Here is an 18,924-nt window from a genome sequence, read left to right as displayed (position 1 = left end):
AAAGCCAAAACTCCCAAATCAACCATCTAAAGCTGTGGTTCTCCACCTTCCTAACGCTGCAACCCTTTTATGCAGTTCCTCATGTTGTGGTGACCCCCAGCCATGAAGTTATTTTGTGGCTTCTTCATAACTGCAATGTTGCTACTGTTTTGAACTGTCATCTACATATGTGATATGTGACCCCAAGGGGTCATGACCCACAGGTTGAGAAGCCACTGGTCTAGAGGGACAGTTACAATAAACAGCATTTGAATACTGACCCAGATAAATGTCTGCTGCACCCACTTTAACAGCAGAATCTATCCTGGCAAACAAAAGGCACTCTTAATCCCAATTTTGCCTTCTTCTCTGAGAGCTGCCTGGGACTGGCTTCAGAAGTAAATATGTCACCATCTGCATGTTTGCTCTGTGTCTGGAGCAGTGATTTAGGTGTCTCATGAGCACAAGATGCTAGACGAAAACAATTCGGCCCCTGTTTTAAGCCAGGCAGCGTACAGCACAAGATGATGCTTCTATCCATTTCCTTTGGAGTCCATGTGGCACGCCATCTAGTGGGACTACTTGTAAGAAACTAGACTGTGACTTCAGTTGTATGACTTTGGGAAGCTCCTGCAGTCTGAAGAGAGATGTGTTGTGACAACACAGGAAGTTCTTAATATGAACGAACTTCCTGTGAGGTGAGAGGTTAAGTCAAGAAAAGCTGGTGAAAAGTTACACAGACATCAAAACAACAGCATCATGGGATCTCTTACTAGGAAGTGAGCACAAGCTAACGAAGGAGCCTATGGTCAGAATCTTCCCTGTTTGGAGAGGATGGAGAAGGCGTCTGTTTGAGTGTGATGGAGTCACTGTTTACACCATTTCCTTTCTTCCTTCAAGAATATTTTTATACATATGCAGATATATGAGTAATCCTAAAGAATCAGATTATGCAAATAGTAATTAGCGACATTAACATCCTTGAGTTCCTAACAGAATCTAGAAGCAAGGCTTACGAAGAACAGACGTTCATAAATAACTCAAGGAAAGAAAGAATGAAATATGCAAGCATGCTATCGCCCTAGACAAAAATCATGAATACAGTGCTAAGTCATTATCAAGAAGTAGAAAACAGCACAAGAAATGAATATAAAGTCCAGCGTTCCCATCTCTTGTGAGAGCTGGCATAAACATCATTACAAAGTAAAATAATTTCACAAGTATTAGTCTCTTTGAAATTATTGTTATCACCAAGTTTCCACAGAGGTGTGAGATAAAGGGACAGGTAGTATTCTTGGAAGTTGGATCAGCTTTACAGAATAAAATAAGTGAAGGGGAAAGGTAGCTTGTAAAAAGCTTGAGCGAAAGACGCCTTTGTGTCTACTCATGTGAAATCATAAACTGTTATATACTTAAGACTAATCACTATTTCTGAGGTTCCTTGAGAGGTGTAGGGGTGTTAATGCTTCCTTCCCAGGGATCACTGTTGATTTGGGCTGCTGCTTCGGAGATGGCCCTGTTGTCAAGACACTGACTGATATGTGGCTCTGCCAGCACTTGGGATGTTATCCACTTACAAAGTCTCTTTTCAGAAGGGAGCCAGAGTGGCTCTGTTAGACCTTGCCAACACTAGGGAATAAGAGGATGAGCTGGTAACACTGAATTCTCAGTTCCATGCTCCAAGAGCCTTTGAGAAGTTAAGGTGTCTGTACGACCAGATCTAGAAGGCATCTGTAATACCCTGCCACCTTTGATTTGGTGTTTTACTGTTACTATCATGCTAATAATTTTAATGCCTCTAAAGAGCAGGAAGAAATGAGTCAATAGTTGAGACACAGTGGTATGAACAGAACAACTTGTTTTTAAACAAGAGCATAAAGTCAAGCTAAGAGGAAAGACATCCAAGGACAAACAATACTCACGATACAGTAGCAGAAGATGTCAGTTGAACTAAACGCTACAATCTTGGCGACTCCAGAAATATTTTTGTATTATGAACTAGAGACAATCCTAACAAGGAATTTTCCAATCAATTAACATAGAATCATATATACTGTTAGCATGCATATCTCTATATTTTAAGGATCTAAAAACTAGATCTTAGGCAAACATACGCTCTGTTAAGTCGTAAGTCACAGGTAAGCAGAACTTAATAGCATAGAAAAAACAAAACAAACCAGCGGTGCATTCCTGTTTGCTACTGACCCTCTTGAGTTGTTGCTGTAACTGCTCCCTCATGGACTCAGGACAATTGTCCAGCTGGGTCTTCTGCTCGGAGTACAGCTCCTGAAGCCTCTCTAGCTTTTCCCTTTCAGCATCAAGCTTTACCTTCTCCTGAAGTTCAGAAATCAGAAAATAGAAGGATGGGCATTAACCTTCACACCCCAGGCAGGTGCTAGCGAGCATCCCCGATGGTAACAAACAGGCACAAGCATACACTAGGAATGAACAAACAGAGCTTGTTAGTGGTTAGGGCCAAGAGATAAGGACAGAACGGAAGATCCTGCCTTCTTCAGACAGCCTCTTTCACCAGGTGCTGACACCTGCCATTTCTTCTTTACTCCCTCCTGCTACCTCATATGGGGCAGGGAGGGGGAGATAAAGAATGAGCATCGCTGAGCCATGGTCTGCACGGAACAGAAGAGATGCTGGCCACATCATATGCTATCCGGGCCAAGAGTCCTTTATCAGACAGCTGGATAAAGCGAGGGGGCTGTTTATTTACCTCTAAGTACCCTCATCATCCAAACCGCTAGAGAATGTGTTAGATTTCTTGGAAATTTTCTGCATCTTGCTCCAGTCAGAGGTGCTCTAGGCTTGCTCCTGGCAGCCTTTTCCTCCCTCTGAAATGGTTCTACCAATGAAGAACACTCAGAGGTGAACTGAGAAAATCCAGAGATAAGATATAACTCAGAGAGAGACAGAGATGGGGAGGGGAGAGAGAGAGAGAGAGAGAGAGAGAGAGAGAGAGAGAGAGAGAGATGATTGACAGGTTGATTCAAAGGACACTTAGACACTGACCCTGCAGACAGACTTCTTACAATAACACCTCTCCCTGGAAAAGATAAGACAGGGAAAAAAAGGAGGGAGGGAGGGAGGGAAATGTGAAATGAAGGAGAGACCCCAAAATCCAGCAGAAAAAAGAGGGAAATGTCTCCATTTAATAAAACTGATAAATACTACATGCAGTGGTGGTGCGGCCCAGCAGAGCCCCTCTTGAACTCAATACCACTTGAAGAGGAGCGTAGGCAGGACTCTCGTATTTAACTTTCAGTGTAAACAAATCTGCTGAGATTTGACCCTCATCAGCAAGTTAAGTGACTAATGTTTGCTTCTTCTGTCTCTCTCTCTCTCTGTCTCTCTCTGTCTCTCTGTCTCTCTGTCTCTCTCTCTCTCTCTCTCTCTCACACACACACACACACACACATACACACACACACACACGCACACACACCTTTTAAGAAGATGAAGATATCAAATAGTCCTGGGAATTGTCTTTTCTGTAATTTTTTTTATACAAAGAGCCATGATTTCCTTGATAAACACATACCTAGATTCTTGCACAAGACATTATTGTTCAAATCTAAAACCCTATGACATTAGCACCCATCTAGGTTAAGGCAAGTCTCCATTTTTTTAGGTGATTTTTAAATTTCAAAGGTATTTTATAAATGCATTTTACTTTCCTCAAAATAACTGAACCCTGTAGTCATAAAGTTGAAAAGCCTGCCCCATCTCCCAATCTAGAATAATTCTATAACAGCGTTAACATTGTATAAGACCATTCTCCCAAGCTTCCGAAGACCATTTACTCACGGCATGAACAGAGAGAGCCAACGCACAGTTAAAAAAGAAACTGCTCAGAGAGCAGAACGCACCACATCTGCTAGGTCTAATCACTCATTTCAGAACCTGTATCTGTCCCTTACTATAAACAGCAGTGCACACACTTGCTGATTTCTGGCTAAGAAAATGTTATTTCCTGTGGATTCAAAAAGGAGTTCTATTTCTAAATACCAGGTCATCAGACTTAACAGCAACTCTTGTTCTAGACAGAAAATGATAGAAATACTAACAACTGTGCATCATAATTAAATACTAAAGGGGAGAGACCTACAAGGTAAAGTTATTCTGGTCGGGAAGAGTGACAAGGTACTAGGTACGGAAAGCCACTGTTCTCTAGCACAGGTTTCAGAGCCAAAGACATTACCACATTGTTGCTCTATGTGTCTGACATCTCAAATTGTTAATAATAAACGCAAATAAACAACTTGCAAAAAGAATACCTCATGTTTACACTGTGCCTTCAGTCTGAGATGCTGGAAGCGTTTCACAATTCCATACAAGGGCGAGGTTAAAAGAATTATGCAAGCAGGCACCATTAGAACGGTCTGCAGCTTCTCCGTGTGTACCAGGAATGCTCTGACCACTACTTAGGTCTCAGAACAAACACTCACTGGGGCCCAATGCCAGGGCAAAGGAAGCAACAGGGGAAGGATGCAGAGAGGATTAGCAGCAGGTGGGCACTGACAGATCACAGAGCTGACATCACTCCCTGGGAGCCCTGGGTAGAACAACTTGGAGCCAGAAAGAAACTAATATTCCTCTGCTCTACTGGTAGAGCAGGAAGATACTGATGGAGCTTAGAGTTGGGCATCATCTTCCACAAGGGAAGAAAAAAGTATCCCAGAGTTCCAGGTTTCTTGCTGTTCACGAGTAAATTACTAAAATTATTAAAAAGGAGTGTCCTTCCCTCTCCTAGTTTAGGAAAGTAAAGGCTCCTATTCTAAAAACAACAGACATGGGGGCATTTTTCCAAACATCAAAGTAGAAATAAAATAAAATATTGTCAAAGAGATCTTTTTTTCTTTCAAGATTTAAACCTGTTTCTAAGGATTAAATGACTCTAAAATGTAACAAACTTGGCTCTTTTTAAAAATAAAGATATAGCCTTGTTTTGATACATGAGCAAAATTCAGCTGGGCTAATGCCCATTGCCAGGTCCTGCCTGTTTTGAACATTTAAGAGAGATCTTCTGAAAATCCTCTCTTCATAAAGTCAATGGTAAGCTAGTTACAGATAAATTAAAGTAGAAATCAGTATACAACTGTTGACATGATCAATTGTCCCTCAGCAACTTTAAGAGATTACCTCTGGGCTCTTTGTATACCTTGGAACAACCCTATTAAAAAATGGGGTACAGACTTAAACAAAAAGTTCTCAATCGAGGACTATCGAATGGCTGAGAAACATTTAAGGAAGTGCTGGACATCCTTAGCCATCAGAGAAATGCAAATCGAAACAACCCTGAGATTCCACCTCACACCAGTCAGATTGGCCAAGATCCAAAACTCAGATGACAATAGATGCTGGCAAGGTTGTGGAGAAAGAGCAACACTTCTCCACTGCTGGTGGGGTTCTAAACTGATACAACCACTCTGGAAATCAGTCTGGCAGTTCCTCAGAAAAATGGACATAGTACTACCTGAAGACCCAGTTATTCCACTTTTGGGCATATACCCCAGGGACGCTCCAATATACAACAAAGATATATGCACCACAATGTTCATTGAAGCTCTATTTATAATAGCCAGAAGCTGGAAAGAACCCAGATGTCCTTCAGTAGATGAATAGATACAAAAATTATGGTACATTTACACAATGGAGTACTATTCAGCTATCAGAAACAATGGCCTAATGAAATTCTTAAGAAAATGGATGCATCTAGAGCATATCATCCTGAGTGAGATAACCCAGTCACTAAAGAACAGACATAATATGCAGTCACTGATAGTGGGATGCTAACCCCAGAAAGCTCTGAACACCCCAGAAACAACCCACAGACTGTGTGAAGCTCAAGAAAAAAGAAAAAAATTGAATATATTTTAATTAAAATAGAACTATATCACATCCCCCTTTCCTTCCTACAGCCCCTCCCAGTTTCTCTCCTATCCCCTCAAATTAATAACCTCTTTTCCTATATTATTGTTACATATATACATATGTGTATGTATATGTACCCACAAATACTTAATTACAACCTTGTAAAAATGTATTCATATACTTTTATGCAAAAGTACTTAAAAATCTGTACATTTATCTTTGTTTTTTTAAAATAAAGTTTAAAAAAAAAAGAGAGATTGCTTCTGGGACCAGCAAGGCAAGCAAAGTGAACACGTGCTGAAACCTTTTATAAAATGGTGTAGCATCTGAAAGTGACCCACTTGATCTTTCTGCATCGCTTAATTCACGTCTGGATTACTTGTCATACTTAATGCAATTCAAATGATGTGCAGTTGAAATATGCAACTGGGCAGAGAATAATAGCAAGAAAAGTCAACATGTGTTTGGGACAGACGTTTGCTGCGGCTTTAAATGTCACTGACTCCCGATTAGCTGAGTTTGTGGGTGTGAAGCAAGGATGCAGACAGCTGGCTCTATTGTTTCTTTGCAGATGATTTGCTCATTCACTCAGTAAAGATTCAGAGCTCTGAAAAATGCTTTCAGCCCAGGGTTTCCCTGCTCTGGTTACTCACTGGGAAAACACAGCAAGGATTGACTGATCCTATTTCCAAAGCATGTCTCAGTCACATCAGAGATATAAGACAGATGAAGAAACGTTTGAAAAAAAATCTCCCTCTGTTTTTGTCCATGTGACCAGGTTGAGAACCAAGGCTTAGACGTCTGGGACGAGGAGCAGCAATAGCAGCTACAACTTCACACTTCTCATGACACGGGACAGTGATTTAAAAACCAATCAAATATTGTTCTCATGGGCTGGGGCAAGAACCCAAGTTTGAGGCCTTGAGTTCAGTGTCCCATCATGTGACCCTGATTTGGCAGCACCAAATCCTCAGTCCTCCAGTGGGTAGGTGACACCAGTCCTCAGTCCTCCAGTGGGTAGGTGTTGGACAGGGGAGAAGCTTGGGAAGCTGGAGAGCCACTTGGCCTGGTGTATGATTTCGTGAACAAAGACTGCCTCAAACAAGGAGGACACACACCCAAGGCAGCCTTCTGACCTCCACCAGGGTGTCATGGTACATGTGTACCCATGCTCTCACTGGAACACATGCAGAAAGAAAGAAAATCCTTAAAGTAATCGACTCTACTGTTGTAACTCCACAGCATAAAAAGCCTCTCTTATAAGTAAGTTCCCAACTCTAGATTTCTTTTTTTAGGGAAATGCTTTGAGTGAACAAAGAAAGGATGAGCTGTGGTCCAGAAGCCATGGCCTGTCATTTATTTACACAGCTAACAAGTGTTGTGTGTATAAAAGCTAGGTGAGTCTGAACAGCAGACTGCTGGAGTCAAAAAATACTAGGGGAAAAAAAGTCCCATCTGGAATCCAGTTGGTCTAATCCTCAAATCCCATGATCCAGTTCCACTTGCCTTAGCCAGGAAGCTGACTTTGAAATGGAAGGAAGAGGCCCCAGGAAAGGACCAGTTCCTCCTAACCCTAACCATGCCCTGGCAAATGTGCCACACCCCTGGAATTAACACTTGAGAGGAATGTGAGCCAGGCTAAAGCCCTTCACCCTCCCCACACTGCTCTTCTCCAACCCCAGCTCAGAAGGAAGGAGAGGGAGGAAGTAGTACTCTGGCAAGGTAATGATGAGGAATAAAATGTAGCCGCTTCATATGGAGAAATATTTGCTTATGGTAGGGAAGCTATGACATCAGACCTATGCTTCGGTTTCAGAGTACAGCCTAGTGTGCATAGTCTCGGAGGCCCATGGTGCCACACGCTTTCTGTATGGTAAAACAAAGATTCACGTTCTAAGGAAATAATGCTTGAGTTTTGTGACTACCATATCTGGGTAATGGGAGAAAAGAAAATCTTTACCAGACGTAAGGAGGTGGGGTCTTTCTTTTAAGTATCACATTCGCTTTTCAGTTCAAGTGACTATTTTACTTCCTGGATGCTAAAATATGCAGTTGAAGCACAGATAATCTCAAAATAGAGGAGGCTGAAAACCTATTTTTAATATAGTCAAAAATAGACAAGGGCAGAAGAAAAGCATATATAACAGATGCGCATGTGCACACTTCTCCCAAATCAAGCTCTGCTTTTAAAGGTGGGAGGGAAGAGAGGAAAGCCTCCAAAACCTGCTAGGGATTATGGGAGCCTGGGCCTATGGGGCGTAGAGCCTCCTCACCTTTGCCCTTTCTTTGCTTGATTAGATGTGAAGTGGGATGAATGCTCTTTTTCTTGGTGCATCCCCAAGTGAACATCGCTTCTGAGTTCATGTTGAAGAAGTAAGGTTTGCTCAGGGTTTTTCTACATTCACAGTGGCTGAATCTGTGATAGGGTTACTATCCCAGCATAGTAAAAAGTTCACACGGAAATGAACTGACCACGGTTCCTCAAGAGGACTGAAGGGCTAGCCCAAGAACCAATAGAAAAATGCTCAGTAAATATATAATACCTTATCTATGCTTTATCTTGTATGTATAAGCACGTGTATAGTTGACATTTTTGTAGTATCAAATAATTTCAATGTATAGCATGTACAGTTTTAAATAAGTAAAATAAAATAGTAGTCCTCCAGTTAGGTAAAATAAATAAAACAAAAGACCAAGGACTCCTTGGAGATTTTGAATACACAGTGTACAGACATACCTTTAGGCAAAACACACACATACCTATGAAATAAAAAATAAGTCCCCAAAAAGATAGAAAGTAGAGCAGAAATACAGGATGTGCTAGGAGCATCTGAGCCCGAACTTGCCCACTGAGGATATCTTTTCGGGTTTGGCTTTCCTCATCCTCCACTCTATATCTGAGCAAAGTAACAGGTGTGTGCAGAGGGAAACCTAATCCAAAAGGGCAAAGGCCATTTCCTCCTTCTGTCTTACACTCTGGCTCAACTGGAAGTGTGATTACAGGCCTCTGGCATGTGCAGTTTACAGCCTATCCCAGCTGTCCTGACACTTGGCTGCACACAACTCTTTAGCAGGTGCTTGGCTCCGTTTCCTTTGCTCATGCCCTGCCTGAACTGGCTGTTGGCAGGGGAGTCCAAGGACAATATTCCCAAAACACACTGGGCAATATTTTGGAAGCCACTACAGGATAAATGGCGGTAACCGTGCTTTCCCGGGAGACGGCTCAGAGAGTAAGAGTACTGACTGCTCCTCCAAAGGTCCTGAGTTCAAATCCCAGCAACCACGTGGTAGCTCACAAACATCTGTAATGAGATCTGATGCCCTTTTCTGGTGTGTCTGGGGATAGCTACAGTGTACTTATATATAATGAATAAATAAATCTTAAAATAAAAACAGTGCCCGAGAGGGAAATAAATATCTGACAGCCCCCAAAGATGCAAATAATAAAGGTGATTAAAGATCTAAAAGGACATTGGGGGGATATGCTCAATTTGAAAATGCTGGAGAAGCTTTTCTGGAAAACTCTTAGAAAAACTGCCCTTGAGGACAGAAAGCAGATGTGGGCTGTGAGGAAGTGAGACGGGGAGGCCGCAGCTGAGAAAGCGCTGTGTTGGGAAGAGGTGAGGTAGAGGATGAATCTCAGAACAAACATTGAGAAAGCCATGGTGAGAGTGGGTGACTCGTGGTGAGGAGGGTGACAGTTCACAATAACATTTAGATAACATGCCCCTTGCTCCGTCCCAGTGTACTGGAATTAAGCCTAACAGAATTCCATGACCTAGTTTCTATTTTTATAAAGAATTACTATGGCTGATGTGAAGTGAACTGACCGAAGGCGTGAAGGGGAAGGAAGGAAGAGGCACAAGCCAAAAAAACTGTCAGGAAAAAATTTTGTTGGATTCAAAGAGAATGTCATTGGTGGAGATGTGGAGAATTTGTGCATCGTAGATGATGGCAAAGATGGTGTTAAAGTCAGCATCCAGGTTCCTGGTGGACCAGTCGGATGAGGAGACTTCAAAGTTTTACGTTCAGAATAACGGAGAATAATGGGGAAGAGATGAAGCAGAGGTGGCTCACAGGAAACAGGAAATGCAGAGGTGGCTCACAGGAAACAGGAAATCAGTAGCTCTATTATTGATATATTCAGTTGAAGAACAAATCTATGAAATATCTAAGGGGAGATGTCAGGCAGGCTACACAGCTTCAGAAAAGAGTGGCAGGCAAGAGGTGTGCACGTGGGTGAGCAGCGTACCAGGCCATTGGAAGCCATAGCATTCTAAGAAACACCAGGATGATAAAAGAACTGAGTTCAGATCATAGATGAATGCCAGAGAGATATGAGTGAGAGAAAGGCAGCCAAGGAAAGAGCTCAGTCAATAAAGTGCTTGCTAGCAAAATAGAATGAACCCCCAAATCCACATTTAAAAAAAAAATCCCTGTGTGGTACATTGGGAGGCAGGGACAGGTGATCTCTGTGGCTCACTGGCCAGCCAGCTTAGCTGAACTGATGACTTATAGCCGGTGGGAACGAAGGTGATGGCTCAGCAGGGAAGGGCATTTGCGCCAGGCCCGGTGACCTGATTTCGATCCCTTTGATCCACATGGTGGAAGGCAAGCATCAACTCTTCTAAGCTGTTCTCTGACCTTCATGCATGTCATAACGTGTGTGAACAGAGAATAATTTTTTTAACAAGCAAGGCAGATGGCGCCTGAAGAACAATCTGTGGTTGACCTTTGGCCTCCATGTGAGTCTATACACATGTACATACACATAGACAACCTACTCCCTCTGACCCCAACACATACACACACACACACACACACACACACACACACACACACACACTGCAAGAGAAAGAACACCAGAAAAGGAAGAGGGAAAGGCAAAGTTGGAGAATGCAGGGAAAAAAAAGCCATGGGAAAAATTCTCTACTGTATTAAATGCCACTTAGGAGTTTCACCACAAGAGGCTGAAAAGCAGAGCGGGCTGGGAATTGCAGAAGTCCTTAGGAGTCTTAAAAGGAGAAATTTGATGGAGCAGTAGAGACTAAGCCAATTGGAATGGGAAGGATGTTGAATCAGCAACTGGAGACGCAGTGTCTGCTGGCAAAACTGTTTGAGAGACTTAGGATGCAGACAGAAGGAATCTGTTTATTTTAACTGTTGATAGTCTAAGATAATAAAGGTAGCATGTTTGCAGTACAAATGCAGTAAACTGGCAAGGTTTATGGGGAAACACTCGAGACTTGAGAAGGTGGTATAGGACAGCACTTGAAGGGTGTCCAAATGGGTGGACTTTGATGAGAGAAAAGAACTTTCCTTAGGTAAAGAAGGCTGACCGCTCCTCTCTGATGGGGCAAGGAGAGCCAGACATTTAAACACAGATGCCAAAAATTCCTGTATCAGAAAATGCTAGAACAAGCTTATTTATGAAATAGGATAATTCTGCCAAGCAGTGGTAAGTTGCTCGGTTTGGCTGTCTGGAATGCGTACTGTCTCCATCTGGCTCAGGATTTGTTTCCAACCCCCCTGCTTTCCCAATCCTCTCATGGAACCCCTTACCCAAAGCCAGTCTCTGACACTTTCCACACCATGTGAGGAGAGACAATAACTCCACCTGCCATGACCCACTAATCCCCTAACAGCTGTGGGTCTGGTCCACACCCTGAACTCTGTTTCTTCAATACCCTGTCAGGAGGGATGGAGGTTGCTCCTGGGCTTCTTTCTGCCAAAGCCGCAGGTTTTCCACCTTTACCTTAACTCTTGAACATGGCGTAGCTTTCTCTGGGAAGTCAAAGCCAACTCTAGCTCAACTTGGTTCACTTTTGTGAATCTGATGCTAATAACTGAAGACAACAGATGTGTCTAAGCGAAGACTGGGGGCAGCTGAGGGTTCACAGGGAACATCATGCCCTATTCTTAGGTCCCATGGCACAAACTGCAGTGTGAGTACTACAGTATAACCTAATTAGTATTTTTGAATATTAAAATACTAAGTATTCCAAGAAAGGAAGGAAGGAAGGAAGGAAGGAAGGAAGGAAGGAAGGAAGGAAGGAAGGAAGAAAATGGAAACTGATACCAACAACAAAAGTTCCTGGCTACCTCAATACAAAGTGTCCGAAAAGAAGATTAGCCATCAACCAAGACTTCTGTATTTCAGTGTGTATGTGGGGTGGGGTGGGGGTGGGGCATCTACATGCTGCTGCACATATATAGGTGACAGAGGATGTTGGGTGTTAGCCTTTTTCTTTCTCTTGGCTTAAAGCAGGACATCTCTTGTTTTGCCACTGTGTGTGTGTGAGACGCAGGCTGCTGGCCCTAAGAGCTTCTTGGGGGAATCTTCCTGTCTCCGCCTCCTATCTTGCTAGTGGAATGCTGGGATTATAGACACATGCCTCTGGCTGGCTTTTCACTTGGGTCCCAGGCTGCTTTTGAGGCAGAGTTTTTAACCTGCTGAGCATTGTGGACCCCCTCGCACCTCCCAACCCCCTTCACCAGGCTCAGACAGTTAACCCTTTGATTTCATTGTAAGCTACAGCAAAACATGTCCTGGAACTCCAAAGGCTGGTGGTCCTAAAGGTGCGCACATAAGGTCAGTAATGAAGAGGCTAGACGGTTTAAGTTTTGACACTCAAAAAAATCAGAAGATGAAGTGGAATGTGGAATACCAAATGCCACTTCTTACCAAGTAACTCTGAGCTCAGTCTTTGGCAATGAGATTGAACGCTTTCTTTACAGGACTCAAACAAATGGGAGCCTTACAAGGAAGTCACATGCGGTAGAAATTCCTTCCACACACAAGCTGTAGAACTTAAACTGAAACATTTTTTTCTTTGTCTCTGCCTAATAGAGAGCAAGGCTGGCAGGAGGGGACAATGCGTTAAATCTCGTTTTCTTTTTGCTAACCCAATTTGAAATTTTATTTTAATTTCAGGCTTAGTTCTGCTGTTGCTATATCAAAATGAGCAAGGAACATAGACTGTTTCCAAGAGGGGAGAATACCTCACTCACAAACAAACAGTTCTAAGGACTGGAAGCAAGATTCCGTGCTTTCCCTCACGGCTCTCAGCTCACAATTCAAGTTGTAACCTCATCACAGTGTCACCTGTGGCCTGCAGATCACTCGGCAGTGTGTGGGGACCTCCTCTGGAAACAACACAACCTTTATTCATGGAGCAGTGCACTTGCATTGGGGACAATGGCAAGGCCAGAAGGGGGAGATGAATGGAAAGCATTCATCTTCTTAATAAACAGAAAAGACAACAGAAAGAGGCACCTCTGTTTGACTATGCCCAAGGCAACCTGCAAGGCACCGGTGACAAACATGCTCAGTTCACTAAAAATAATAAAATGCTAAAAATGTACAAAACACATGGTAGAATCATAAAAGGAGAGACACCAATGGGCTGGGGGAAGGGACTCACTCATCAGGCAGGACCAGACTGCCATAAGTTACCTGGGTTTCTCAGCATCCACTGCCTGATTCCTGGCATGCTTGTTTGTACTACAAAGGACCTTAGTACTCTTTTCTAGAGCCCCATTATTCAGAAACATGATACAAACAGCCCAAGTCAATGTGACTTCATTTAACACTTAAATTCCAATAATTGGGACACCCACATCTCCCGTAAAGAGCACATTCTATGGTAGTCTGTTTACCTTGGTCTTTTCGCCTACGATGTTCTTTTCTAGTTCTGTGATTTTCCGGTTTAGATGATCTAGAATCTCCTTTTCCTTCATGAGCTCAGCCATCTCGGATTTCTGTTCACCATCCAAAAGAGCACATTCCATATCCAACTAAGGACATAAAAAAAAAGGTCAGAAGCATCTCACCTTCAGGAACCACTACCCACAGAGGAGCAGGTTAACAGATTCTCAACCAGCCAGATTGTAGAGCTCACAGAACCAGCATGAGACTTAAGAACATCTGCTTAAGAAAGCCAAGGGAGCCTATAGTGTATTAGCTTAAAAAGCCAAAACTTAAGAGTTTTCTTCTATAACTTCTCTTTAGGGATATTTTGCCTGTTTGCTTAGGCTCTAGCTCAAGAATGAACTACCTTGGGTACAACCAGCTTTTGTTTGTCCCTGGAGTCTGATGAGCAAATGTCATCTCAGCCCTATTAGAGAGGCCCACATTCCTAGGGGATTTCAGGGGGTACAGGAGACAACAGGTGAGGAATCCCCTCACTGTACTCTCAGGACCACTGACACCATCTGTGATTGCTGACATGCAGACCCCACCCCTACCCCAGGCAGAATTCTGTCTTCTACCACTCCATGATGGCCACATTAAAACTGCTGCAACCTTTCACTTCTAATAGATGCGCAAGTCTACAAAGCTGTCCTGAAAAGCTATAGAAAGTTATATTTAATTCACATGTGAATCTCTTTATAAAATCTATCTGATACCAACTCATAGGAAGAATGCTCAGAAAATATAAGTTGGATGTGAACTGGTTAATTTACAATCAGAAAGCACATATTGTACTAGCTAAAGTTTAGCTAGATATAAACTATGTTAAAGCTGGCCTTAACATGTTTATATCATCAGATTACACACACACACACACACACACACACACACACACACACAATGGAAGGCAGGGCACTCTACAAATGATTCCCACTGAGTAAATGATTGCTCATTGACCTCTATGCATTCGCCTCTCAGGCCTGTGCCACAACGAACAGAAATATATTTAAGCTGATGGGAAAAAAGAGAAATGGGAGACAGTAGATGTTGGGCTTCCAGTGTATACCTCTCTGGAAGATTCATCCATTTGGTCATTTATATCTTTGATTTTCTGCTCAAGCTCCTCAAGGTTGTTCAGAATCACCATCCGGGTGTCTTCCATTGCAGCCAACTCCCGAGTCCTCTGTTCCTCACCTATGTCCTCTGGGGTCTGTGTTCAAGTAAAACGGAAGCCGGTTATTCACTTCTACAATGTTCCTACTAGACGTCTACAAAGCAGCTTCAAAGCTTAGTCTCTTCCTCCACATGGAAACCATGCCTGGCCGGGCCAACATGAGCTACGTGAGACTGCTTTTGTAACAGAACAAAATAAATCAGTTTAAAAAGCACCTTAGAAGAAAGCCTGGGACAGTTTCATTAAACTGTGATGGATGTTTTTCCGTCCAGACCACACTGTTTTACTCCATTACATAAGTAGATAAGAGCCAATAAACACACCCCACTTCATGAATCTATATCGCTGCTGCAGCCTGAAGCATTAAGAGGCTGTCCAGACTAGGAAGTGACAGAATGTGAAGTTGAGGTGACTTTTTCAGTGTTATAAAATTCAACACACACACAGCAGGGAACCAGAAACAAGGCAGGACCTTTGACACCTTCCTTCAGGGGCTCTCTCAGTGTGTCAGGAGCTTGCTTGTAAGCGCCACCTACAGAAAGAAGCCTTTTCAATGGCTGGCCTCATCGCTAGGTTGGCTGTCAAGAGTTCCCTCTGAACGAGCAGTTACACTTTCTCGTTTGCTTAGGAGGACGTCAGTTTTGTTCGTTTTGCTGTTTCCGAACAAGAGCATATTAGTCTGTCGTGACTGTGCCGCACAACATCAAAGGGCGCATTCGATACTGCTAGTGGGTGCCTTGCGTGTTGTGTTAATTCACTCTTTGTTAACCTTGTCTTATGGATCCTCTTCATATATGGCAAATCCATCAATGGGACTGAAAATAGGATACTAGTCATTATTTATTTCACACTAAACAAACAAGTTTCTTGGGAAGTGAGGAGAACATCCAACATGTGGCACGACAGTAAGTTCCCATTGGCTCGTTCATTGAATGATGAATGCTGCGGGAAGACACGGATGCTGGGGATGATGTACAAAGCCCAGCATCCCCACTGCTTCAGAAGAAAACATTACGTTAAAGATGCCTCATCTCCCATGGAGTCTGGATTAGTTATCTTGTGTGTCACCAGGAGGAGATAAAATTTTTCTGTCTAAAAAGAGATGCCAGGACTTTTTATAACACTATTTAATTTTCATATCTCCTAGAATAAAGTAATTTTTGGATGAGCACCGCGGTGATCAGATATTCTACAACTTAAACTTGACAACAGAGCCTTGGTTAAGTAAATTCTTGAGGATTCTTCTTTAATAGATTAAAAAGAATATTCGAAGGACATGGTGGTAAATGCTTATAATTCCCAGATGTGGGAAGCAGAGGCAAAAGTATTTTTGATGCTTCATGGTTAAGCTGATCTACACAGCAAGGCTGAGGCAGACAAAGTCTCAGAAAAACTAACCAAAGAAGCAAGCAACCAACAAAATGCACAGTGAGTAGATGAACCAAATAGTCACCACACCTAAGCTCATCTACCAGGTTCATTTCATTTGTTTTCTGATCCTGATATAACTTTAAGAAAACGTCTATCCTGCCATATTCCATTATTCATTCATATTTGTTATTTCTTTTACCCTATTCTGTAGTTCCAAAAGGAGGCAAATGACTACCAACTCACAACCTTGGCTTGGTGTGGTGGGTTAGACCATTGACCCAGCATTTGGGAGGTAGAAGCAAGCATATCTCTGAGTTTAAGGCCAGCCTGGGCTACATAGAGAGATCTTCCTTCAAATACTAAACTGAACCAGACTAAAATAAAATCTATACCTTAGTAGGGTAGAACAAAGGCCTTTCAAGCTTTGACATTTGGTTTTTTTATTACCATCTTAAATCCACTTTCTCACCAGCTAAGAAAACAACTGTTGACCTTTCTATCACAGAGAGTAAAGTTTACTGTCTCAATGCTTTAGGACAGGAGGAGAGTCTAGCTGAAATGCACTCAAAGTCAATCCCCAGTAATTGCAGCAGGAAGGTCTCTGAAGGCCTGTATCCTGTTGGGCCAAGCGTCTCGTATTAGGTTTCTACTTCCAACATGGTTTAAATATATCTGTCACCAGTGGAAGAAAGCATTACGAGAAAACAGAACAAACCAACAGTCTGAGAACTGTACACTCTGTGGGCAAGGAGTGGCCTTAGTGGCAGAAGGAAACGCTAAGTACTTACGTGATGTGAGGATTTCAGAAATGTTACCACAATGGGCATATTTAAGGGATATGAGACTACATGTTTCAATAAGTATACACAAGGGTTGTTGGAAGCTGTTGGTATATATTCAAGAGGAATTTTAAAACCAAATGCTGTGTTGTTGTTCTTGTGGTTGTTTTAAGATTTATTCATTCATTTATTTTTATATGTATTGCCTGCATGCATCTCAGTGTCCAAAGTGATAGGAGGAGTGTGTCAGGTCCCTGGAACTGTTGTGTGTGTCATCTGAGGTGGGTACTTGGAACTGAACCCACATCCCCTGTAGGAGCAGCAAGTAGAATGACTTTTAAGAAAAGATCTCCCTAGTTTGCTGCGCCTGGTCATCTATTTTCCTTGGAAGTTGCACTCCAGTGTCAAGAAAATATCCGTGATAAGCCTCTCACTTCTCTGTGGACGCACGTGCTTGGCTCTAGGCCCCATTTGTGGTCTCTGCACCCAACATTACCTTCGGTAGAATACTGAGGTAGGAAGACTCATTGGTTGCTTTCAGAAATGCAGCTGAGGATGGTGGGGGCGTTCTGGTGAGGTCACCAAGCAGTTCATCGTTCCTGCTGCCCCTGGGCCCCAGGAAGTTGGCACTGTGACTCCCGAAGCCAGCAACATCAACATCCTGGAGAGAGCCCTTCCGGTGGCACCTGTACCTGGCGTCCGGGCACACCAGAGCCTCCTCGAACACAGACTCTTCATCTGACAGCTGCAGCTTCTCAAGCTCCTTGTTGATTTTCTGCACATCAGCCACCGTGGTGCCCGCGGACAGGCGACGACCTTCGGGCTTTGTGTACTCAGCACAGAGACTGAGGATGGTCTCCAGACGCTGCCGTTCCTACAGAAAGGAAGGAGGCAAGGTCAGCTGGGGCGACAGGATGGAGACAAATCCAGACTCACTGTAGAGCTGGAGAGCTCACTGCCATATTGGTCCAACGCCACCGTTCCTCCTGAGGTCTTCCTACTTCCCTCCTTCCTTCCTTCCTTCCTTCCTTCCTTCCTTCCTTCCTTCTCTCCCTCCCTCCCTCCTTCCTTCCTTCCTTCCTTCCTTTCTTCTCTCCCTCCCTCCTTCCTTCCTTCCTTCCTTCCTTCCTTCCTTCATTCCTTCCCTCCTTCCTTCCCTCCCTCCAGCCCTCTCCCCACCTCAATAGGATCTCTTTAGGGCAGAGATTACAGACATCCACATCCATGCCTGGTTTCCAACACCTATGGACAGATACACTTAAGGACCTAGATGGAACTGGAACTGTTTACAATTCTTGGTTTCTCCCTGTATTAGCTATACAATCTTCACCTATATAAACCGGGCTGACTATAACCTATATCATAGTCCAATAAGCATCTTCTAGATTCATCAAAGTCTCCAAAACTTTGAAGATAAATACACAAACAAACAACAATAAACAAACCTCCATTTCCTACCAGACAATAACTATCTCTTTCAACATTATAGACTTGTGAACACTCTAACTTCACAGACAATTTTTTTTCCTGTTAAAAACTCCATGAGAAAAAGAACATTTAAAGAATCTCTCAATGCACAGGGCTTATCTCTGTCTTCATTTCCCCCCCCCCTTACATGAAAAATTTCAAAACTTTTAAACTATCTGGTCACCTCATAAAGGTCTTCTTTAGTCCTTCACATTAATATGTCTTTTAAATGTACGAATGGTACCAGAGAGAAAGCTCAAGCAGGAAAGACGCATCCTAACAAGTCAGGCAACCCCAGTTCAATCCCTAGGACCTAAGTGATCAAAGAAGAGAGCTGCCTCTTGCAAATTGTCTCCTGACCTTCCTGTGTGTGCTGTGATGAGTGAGCACACTTATGAGCTCTTGAACATACACACACACACAAATAAATAAGTAAATAAACAAATAAACAATGTAATTAAAACATATAATGCTTGCAATAAAATAAAGGATATTTCACTTCAAGTTCAGATTGACATCAATATAGCTCAAAATCTAAAATCAATGAATATTTGGTTCATGTAGCCAAAATATAAAAT

At 42.8% G+C, this 18,924-nt stretch overlaps 1 protein-coding gene across 5 annotated transcripts in view; it reads right to left on the bottom strand.

The window, feature by feature from the left end:
• Positions 1-18,924, bottom strand: part of PHLDB2 (pleckstrin homology like domain family B member 2) — an 84,571-nt gene that overhangs the window by 35,230 nt on the left and 30,417 nt on the right. For 3 of the 5 annotated variants that reach the window (XM_080918765.1, XM_080918766.1, XM_080918768.1), the window contains exons 3-6: positions 17,376-17,753; positions 14,622-14,765; positions 13,522-13,659; positions 2,185-2,313 (exon numbers count right to left, since the gene is read on the bottom strand). In XM_080918765.1, coding sequence (XP_080774891.1) covers positions 2,185-2,313; positions 13,522-13,659; positions 14,622-14,765; positions 17,376-17,753 — 789 coding nt within the window. The remainder of the gene's footprint in view (positions 1-2,184; positions 2,314-13,521; positions 13,660-14,621; positions 14,766-17,375; positions 17,754-18,924) is intronic. The other 2 variants (XM_080918767.1, XM_080918769.1) reach the window with 1 other exon arrangement.

This window comes from Micromys minutus (assembly GCF_963924665.1).
Source record: "Micromys minutus genome assembly, chromosome: 7".
Lineage (NCBI taxonomy): Eukaryota > Metazoa > Chordata > Mammalia > Rodentia > Muridae > Micromys > Micromys minutus.
The sequence above is the reverse complement of the archived record's forward strand: the minus strand, read 5'-3'. Positions and strand labels throughout refer to the sequence as shown.